The 8,476-nt window shown below is 59.0% G+C and overlaps 1 protein-coding gene across 1 annotated transcript in view; it reads left to right on the forward strand.

Annotated features, from left to right (window-relative positions):
- Positions 1-8,476, forward strand: part of PITPNM1 (phosphatidylinositol transfer protein membrane associated 1) — a 12,728-nt gene that overhangs the window by 444 nt on the left and 3,808 nt on the right. Inside the window, exons 2-14 of the mRNA XM_007450424.1 lie at positions 1,089-1,303; positions 1,389-1,510; positions 1,715-1,939; positions 3,415-3,741; positions 4,588-4,683; positions 4,768-4,875; positions 5,593-5,654; positions 5,748-5,998; positions 6,317-6,506; positions 6,607-6,714; positions 6,951-7,108; positions 7,196-7,401; positions 7,853-8,023. Of these exons, the coding sequence (XP_007450486.1) occupies positions 1,089-1,303; positions 1,389-1,510; positions 1,715-1,939; positions 3,415-3,741; positions 4,588-4,683; positions 4,768-4,875; positions 5,593-5,654; positions 5,748-5,998; positions 6,317-6,506; positions 6,607-6,714; positions 6,951-7,108; positions 7,196-7,401; positions 7,853-8,023 (2,239 nt within the window). The remainder of the gene's footprint in view (positions 1-1,088; positions 1,304-1,388; positions 1,511-1,714; positions 1,940-3,414; positions 3,742-4,587; positions 4,684-4,767; positions 4,876-5,592; positions 5,655-5,747; positions 5,999-6,316; positions 6,507-6,606; positions 6,715-6,950; positions 7,109-7,195; positions 7,402-7,852; positions 8,024-8,476) is intronic.

Genomic DNA, 8,476 nt, shown 5'->3' on the forward strand with positions numbered 1-8,476 from the left:
GAAAGACTGGGAGGGGTTCCCAGAGGACCTTGGCAGGACCTTGGCAGCCCCAGGCGGTCAGGGAGATGGGCTGAGGATCACGCCCCAAATCTGTCATAGAGAGGAGCAGACAGGGACCCCAGATGCTGAGGTCTGGGCTAAGAGGAAGGGGGTAGAGGTCTGGCCCTGGACGTCGGGAAGAATGAGCCAGAGCAGGCTCTCAGGGAGGGGAGAGGGTTGGTGCCCGTTCCAGACGTGCTCCCCAGAAACGTGGGGCCAGAGTCTGAGCAGGCAAGGGGGCCGGGATCTGGCCTCAGAGGGTTAAGTGGGCCAGGTTCAAACTCCAGAGCTAAGTAAGGATGGGATCTGAGTGCTCTCCAACCATGAGGGGTGTGGCAGGAGCTGGTGTTGGGGTCCTAGAAAGGTGGGGGCCCCTTTTACTCTCCTGGATTCTTCCAGCCCACCCACCCTGGCCCCTTGCCGGCAGCACACGCCGCATGCGCCCACCTCAGGAGCTTACACTGGCTTCCCCTCTGCCTCGAGTAGTGCCCCCACCTCACACTTGCTCAGCACCCTCCCTTCCCCCAGGTCATCTTCAGATCAAGGTCATGTTATCTTCTCAATGAGGCCTTCCCTGACCATCCCATCAAAATTGCAACCCCCAGCCCTATCCCCCTTACCCTATTCTGTGCTTTCTTTTTACCACAGCACTTAGCACCTTCTAATTTGCTTTTTTTTGTTGTTTTCTGTCTGTTATCTATCTCCCTCCACTGGAACGTAAATTGCACAGGGGCAGGCAGGGGTCTTTGTTCTGTATATCAACAGATCCCAATTAACGTAATCCCAAACAATGTCTGGAATAGAGCAGACAACAAATACTTGAATGACTGAATGAGTCCTGGCTTGCAAAACCCCATAGGGGACTGGACAGCGGCTGGCTGTAATCCTGACCCCAGGAGCTACAGGGGACCAGGGTCGGGTTTCAGAGAGTTAGAACAGCAGGGACTAGGGCCTCAGAGCTGCACAGGGGACCATGCCTAGCTTGGGATCCCATCCCAGGAGCTGATCTGGGGCTAAGCTGCCCGTTCTACTCTTGCCCTGGGCTGCAGAAAAAGAGCCGAGAAGAGTCAAGTGGTGAGGGCAGTGGCGTGGAGATCCTGGCCAACCAGCCCTACACGGATGGGCCCGGTGGCAGTGGGCAGTACACACACAAGGTGTACCACGTGGGCTCCCACATCCCAGGCTGGTTCCGGGCACTGCTGCCCAAGGCCGCCCTGCAGGTGGAGGAGGAATCCTGGAATGCCTATCCCTACACCCGCACCCGGTGAGTGGGTGGGGCAGGTCTGGGGCCAGGAGGGGAACAGCCCTGGTGGGCACAGCCGTGACCCTCACCCCCACCCTCTGCCCAGGTACACCTGCCCCTTTGTGGAGAAATTCTCCATTGAAATAGAGACCTATTACCTGCCTGATGGGGGGCAGCAGCCGAATGTCTTCAACCTGAGTGGGGCTGAGCGGAGACAGTGCATCCTGGGTGAGGCCTGGAGCCAGCGGGGGGACCATGGAGCCCCTCTCAGGACACCTGCCACCTCAACAGGCGGCCTCTGACAAGTCCCAGGCTCTCTCCCGGTCTAGGCTTCCCGTGCATGGAAAGCTGCCTCCCCAGTCCCAAGGTGGGGGAGGAGTGGCAGGGGCCAGAGGGAGCTGCTGTTGCTCAGCGCTGCCGGAACCCCCCCAGATACCATCGACATCGTGCGGGATGCAGTGGCCCCAGGCGAGTACAGAGCAGAAGAAGACCCCCGGCTGTACCGCTCGGCCAAGACAGGCCGAGGACCACTGGCTGATGACTGGGCACGCACAGCAGCCCAGACGGGGCCCCTCATGTGCGCCTATAAACTGTGCAAAGTTGAGTTCCGCTACTGGGGCATGCAGGCCAAGATTGAGCAGTTCATCCACGATGTCGGTGAGCGCCCAGCCTCGGGAGGTTCTATTTACTCAGCATGCACCAGGCTGCGCGTTTGAGCCAGGGATGCTCCCAGTCTACTGGGGACACAGGAACATAAAGCCGTCATTTCCATTTGACATGGTGGGCACTGAGGCAGAGGGGAGCCGCACAGCCTAGCTAGGGGTTGGGGGAGCCTAGCCTTGAGGTATGGGTGAGAGTCAGGCAGGCAAGAAGCTGACAGCATGATCTCTGAGGTCCATGCCAGTTCTGACATTCAGAGATGCTGCTTCTCATCCATTAAAATTCTAAGACTCTCCAGTGTTCTGTGGGTCAAGCGAGACTTAGAGGCTCTCAGGAGGGTCACCAGCTCTAACCTGCAACACGCTAAGTAGTGCAGGCCAAAGCTGCGACTCTGTCGCTCTCTCCGAGTCCCATCCTTTGGCCCTGGTATCCAGGAGGCCCTGTTTCATGCCCCCCCGCTAAAACTAACCCCACAGCTCCTATGGCTCAGCCCTGCCCCACCTCCCAGGTCTGAGGGTGGACTACCTGCAGGTAGAAGGATGGGGGTGTCCAGGGACCTGGGTTCCGTTCCACCATGGACCCTCACGGAACCTCTCCTCCAGGAAGCTACTTTCCATCTTTGCGCCTTAATTTTCCCCTCTGTAAATGAGGAAGAGGTTGAGCCAGATAGTAAAAAGCTAGTATTGATCACCACATGCCCAATTCTCTGCTAATCACCTCCCATGCAAGATCTCCTTTAACATCCCCAACACCCCTCAAGGTAAGGACAATTATTATTCCCATTTTACAGATGAGGAAATTTAGCTCAGAGAGTAATACAGGCACCTTAACTTAAATTTGGAAAAATGCCAAAAAACACAAATTAAAAAAAAAACTCAGCCACATATAACCACTATTAAGATTCTGATGTACGTCCTTCCAGAAGTTTATAACAATAATTCAATCATTATGACTTTATTTCCTAGATATTGAAGTCTCTAACTTTATTCCTCTGCTTAGGATGAAAATATCCCAGAATGGCTAACATGTTTTGCTTCATTAAGTGCCAACACTTCCATTAACTCTTAACACCTTCATTAACCATCAACAATTTCATTAACTATCAACGCCTTAATTGTTAACTCTTCTGAAGAAATCAGCAGGAAGCCAGCTGAAAGAAGCAAGAACAAACATTGCTCCCAGCTTCCCAGGGTGTCGGGGTGGGCTCAGCGCTCAGAGTTGGGGTGTCCAGAGGGATAAAAGAGGCAGTGGGCAGGGAGGGAGGTGGGGCAGGAAGACAAATGCCCCAGTTTCCACTCCCGTCTCCCGGACAGTGCTCACCCTGCCCTACTTTGTGTCCCTGGGTGGGTGGTGTGCCCAGGGGAGCCATTACCTGAACTCATGGGCTGGGCATGTGGCTGCAGTGGCAGGGAAACTCGGGGCTGGGGTGTGTGGGTGGGGAGGGCATGGCGTTGATGCCTGGGTGCCTACAGGTCTGCGTCGGGTGATGCTGCGGGCCCACCGCCAGGCCTGGTGCTGGCAGGACGAGTGGACAGAGCTGAGCATGGCTGACATCCGGGCACTGGAGGAAGAGACCGCCCGCATGCTGGCACAGCGCATGGCCAAGTGCAACACAGGCAGTGAGGGGCCTGAGGCCCAGCCCCCCGGGAAGCCAAGCACTGAGGCCCGGGCTGGGGCCAGCCGTGCTGGCACCCCCGATGGGCCCGAGGTGCCCCCGGGCCCTGATGCCTCGCCCGATGCCAGCTTTGGCAAGCAGTGGTCCTCGTCCTCCCGTTCCTCCTACTCGTCCCAACATGGCGGTGAGGCTGAGGCACAGGGGTGGGAGGGAGCGGCCCTCAGGCTGGACTCCCAGGCTGAGGCCAGTGTGGCCCTGCAGGGGGCGTGTCTCCCCAGACTTTGTCTGAGTGAGCAGGAAGCAGCTGAAAGAAGCAAGAACAAACATTGCTCCCAGCTTCCCAGGGTGTCGGGGTGGGCTCAGCGCTCAGAGTTGGGGTGTCCAGAGGGATAAAAGAGGCAGTGGGCAGGGAGGGAGGTGGGGCAGGAAGACAAATGCCCCAGTTTCCACTCCCGTCTCCCGGACAGTGCTCACCCTGCCCTACTTTGTGTCCCTGGGTGGGTGGTGTGCCCAGGGGAGCCATTACCTGAACTCATGGGCTGGGCATGTGGCTGCAGTGGCAGGGAAACTCGGGGCTGGGGTGTGTGGGTGGGGAGGGCATGGCGTTGATGCCTGGGTGCCTACAGGTCTGCGTCGGGTGATGCTGCGGGCCCACCGCCAGGCCTGGTGCTGGCAGGACGAGTGGACAGAGCTGAGCATGGCTGACATCCGGGCACTGGAGGAAGAGACCGCCCGCATGCTGGCACAGCGCATGGCCAAGTGCAACACAGGCAGTGAGGGGCCTGAGGCCCAGCCCCCCGGGAAGCCAAGCACTGAGGCCCGGGCTGGGGCCAGCCGTGCTGGCACCCCCGATGGGCCCGAGGTGCCCCCGGGCCCTGATGCCTCGCCCGATGCCAGCTTTGGCAAGCAGTGGTCCTCGTCCTCCCGTTCCTCCTACTCGTCCCAACATGGCGGTGAGGCTGAGGCACAGGGGTGGGAGGGAGCGGCCCTCAGGCTGGACTCCCAGGCTGAGGCCAGTGTGGCCCTGCAGGGGGCGTGTCTCCCCAGACTTTGTCTGAGTGGCGCATGCAGAACATCGCCCGAGACTCTGAGAACAGCTCTGAGGAGGAGTTCTTTGATGCCCACGGTCAGCACCCCAGACCTGTTAGGGAAGGGGGGCGGTCCCTGAGCAGCTCCCGCCAGCCCATGACGCAGCCCCTGCTCCCTTCAGAAGGTTTCTCGGACAGTGACGAGGTTTTCCCCAAGGAGATGACCAAGTGGAACTCCAATGACTTCATCGACGCCTTTGCCTGCCCCATGGAGGTAGAAGGGGCGCCAGGTAAACATCCCGCATCCAGTTGCCAGCCACCGGCACTCCGTATGCGGTGAGGGCTTTGGAGAACAACTCATTCCTAAGTTTAATGGGGTCCTAAGATGAATGTCAGTCCAGAAAGGGTGCTCATTAAATACACAGACGAATAATGAGCAGATAATGGGTGGATGGATGGATGTGTGGCATGTATTCAGGGTTCAGACACAGCACAGAGAATGGAGGAATTCATTTGGAGTCCAGGAAGGCTTCACGTGGGAGGTGATGTCTAAGCTGGATTTTGAAGGATTGGACAAGCTCTGTCCAAAAGACCTTTCTGAGATGATGGAAACGTTCCAGCCACTAGCCACATGTGGCTAGCAAGTACTTGAAATGTGGCGAGTGGGACTGAGGAACTGAAATTGGTATTGTTATTTTAATTCATTTCAGTTTAAGTAGGCACATGTGACTAGTGGCTACCATACTGGACAGGGCAGGATTAGAAGGAATTTTCCAGGCAAACAGGGTTTGTGCGGAGAAGCATGCCTGTCAGCAGCAGGACTGGCCATGTGCAAAGACGCAGAAATGTGAAATGACCTGGGAGAGTCGGGTGAGAGAAGGTCAGAGGAAGATGGGGGGCGAGGGCGGGTGCTCAGGCAGACAGCAGAGCAGGGGTACCTGAAGTACCAGATGAGGGGATCCCCAGAGACCCCTCAGTCCCCTTCACTGGCTTTCCCCATCCTGCAGACCCTGGAACCGAGTCCACCAAAGATATCGGGGACAGGGCCCAGGCACCCAGGGACCCAGAAGTGAGTATGGTCGGCCACCCCGCATCTCATTCTGCCCACCCACCGGCCAGGCCACTGCTCTGACATCCCTGGCACCCCCCCTGTGCCCCGCAGGGCCCGGATGGAGCGGGGGAACTGGGGGCGGAGACATGCGCAGTCCACGCCCTCTTCCTCATCCTGCACAGCGGCAACATCCTAGACTCAGGCCCTGGAGACACCAGCTCCAAGCAGGCGGATGTGCAGACGCTGAGCCTGGCCTTCGAGGCCATCACCCGCGTCCACTTCCCCGAGGCCCTGGGCCACGTGGCGCTGCGCCTGGTGCCCTGCCCACCCATCTGCGCCGCTGCCTATGCCCTTGTCTCCAAGTACTGGTCAGGGATGGGGGGGGTGGGGGACACACAGGGTCCCCAAGGTGTAGACAGCTACTTGGGGACTCCTGAGACCAGAGAGGCCCCATGGGGGGATGGGGAGGAGGCCTGGAAGCCAAACACCTGGGCTAGTCACCTACCCAGCTGGATTTCAGTTTCTAGTCAATAGCTCCATCACAAAGGCCTCTGGGATACTGACGGTCCCCACAAAGGCCCTCCAGTGCTAGGACTTGCCAACAGGTCAAGGGGACTTACAGGGGGCAGTGGAGGGCCTGGAGGCCCCCCACCCATCCATTATACCCCCTCCTCCTACAGCTTGAGCCCCTACAGCCATGACGGTGACAGCCTGTCCCGCTCCCAGGACCACATTCCACTGGCCGCCCTGCCGCTGCTGGCCACCTCATCCTCCCAATACCAGGGCGCTGTGGCCACGGTCATTTCCCGCACTAACCAGGCCTATGCCGCCTTCCTGCGCTCGTCTGAGGGTGTCGGCTTCTGTGGGCAGGTCAGGAGTTAGGGATGTTCCCGGGGAACTTGCCGCGGGAGCCCCCCCATCCTCCTGCCTCTGCTGCAGCCCCTCCTGATGGTGCTGCCCTCCCACCCAGGTGGTGCTGATTGGGGATGGCGTCGGTGGAATCCTGGGCTTTGACGCACTCTGTCACAGTGCCAGCGCAGGCACTGGGAGCCGCAGCAGCAGCCGCCGAGGAAGCACGGTCAGTGTGGCTGGACCCGCCTCCTCAGGAGGCAGGTGTCTCCCCGGCTCTAGTTCTCTGCCCCTAGAATATGACCCCTCTCCGGCCTGTCCCCTGCTGTCTCATTCCACCTCCTCTGGGGCTCTACTCTTTGTTTAAGTCCCTGCCCAACCCCCAAGCCTCTTTCCTCACTTCCAAATAAGTAGAAATCAACTGTCTCCAGTCCTAAGGCTGTTTCTGTCCCCTATTCCGTCTAGAACAATGAGCTGCTCTCCCCGGAGGTTGGCCCAGTGCGGGATCCCCTGGCAGATGGGGTGGAGGGACTGGGCCGGGCCAGCCCAGAGCCCTCAGTGCTACCTGCCCAGCACACCCACAGCGACATGGCCAGTCCTGAGCCCGAGGGCTCTCAAAACAGGTGACATTCCTGCCCCATCAACTCCAAACTGGGCTTGTGCTGGGCTGCGGAAGCAGCAGCACTGAGCCCCCTCCCCCCCTCCCCCAGCCTGCAGACGGTCCCCCCAGCCACCTCCTCTGGGGAGCCCAGGTGGGCAAGCACAGCCTCCTGTCCACCCGCTGCCGCCTCTGAGGTTCCTGATGGTCTCACCAGTGCCACCCGCCTTGACTTCAAGGTCTCCGGCTTCTTCCTCTTTGGCTCCCCTCTGGGCCTGGTGCTGGCTCTGCGGAAAACCGTGATGCCCACGTTGGAGGGTGAGCTCTCAGGGTGGGGTGGGCTTCACCCGCCCCTCCCCCATCTCCTCTTTGTTTCACCTGAAATGGGGGTATTTATACCATTCCCCACTGTACAAATAAATGGCTTGGCTAGAGAGGGAAAACCTGAGACCTAGAAAGAAGGGACTTGCCAAGGCCAAGTGTCCCAAAGTGCACCAGGAGGAACTCATACCCACAGATGCTCTTCATGAGGGGGTCCAACAGGCGTGGGGAACGCTTCATCCTGAACATCAGCAAATCGAAGGTTTTGACCTCTTTTTAGCCGAGAGACCTGTCTCACTTTTAAGCACTCCCAGGGACCTCGCAGGGAGTAGAGTCTGGGAAGTGCTGGTTCCGGGTCACACAGCATGTCAGGGTGCTGCTTCCCACAACCCCTGCCTCCCAGTATGCCCAGATGAGTCCCCTCCCCGCTTTATCTTCTGGGTACCAGTGGCCCAGATGCGGCCAGCCTGTGAGCAGATCTACAACCTCTTCCACGCGGCCGACCCCTGCGCCTCCCGCCTTGAGCCCCTGCTGGCCCCCAAGTTCCAGGCCATCGCCCCACTGGCTGTGCCGCGCTACCAGAAGTTCCCCCTGGGAGACGGCTCATCCCTGCTGCTGGGTATGCCGCCAACCAAAATAAAGGGGAGAAAGAGGACGGCACCAACAGTGAGGGATGGGTGTGGGCCCCCCTCTCCCAAGAAGACATGAGGCAGTTCCCACATCATTGGTTCTCTCTCATGTCACCACTCCCAGGACCGGGGAGCCCTCCCCTGGCCCCTTGGGCAGTCTGGATCCCCAAGACCCTCTAACATTCTCTGCCCAGAAGTTGGGGGCAGTGGTGACAACTGGGCTGAAGGGAGGAGGTGGTGACACTGAGAGCAGCCGCCCACCACCAGCAGGGAGAGGGGCTGCTGTGTCTGTGTGTAGGGATGCATCGTGTCTCTGCATGCACTTGTGTTCGTGTATTGGTTTGGGGTGGGTACTCGTGTGCATGCAAGTGAGTAGCCATTTGGCCCCATGAGACAAGTGGGCCCGGGTCCAGGTGGTGGCAACAGTCATGATGGCAGGAATG

This window comes from Lipotes vexillifer, unplaced genomic scaffold, assembly GCF_000442215.2.
Source record: "Lipotes vexillifer unplaced genomic scaffold, Lipotes_vexillifer_v1.1 scaffold1477, whole genome shotgun sequence".
NCBI classification, from domain to species: domain Eukaryota; kingdom Metazoa; phylum Chordata; class Mammalia; order Artiodactyla; family Lipotidae; genus Lipotes; species Lipotes vexillifer.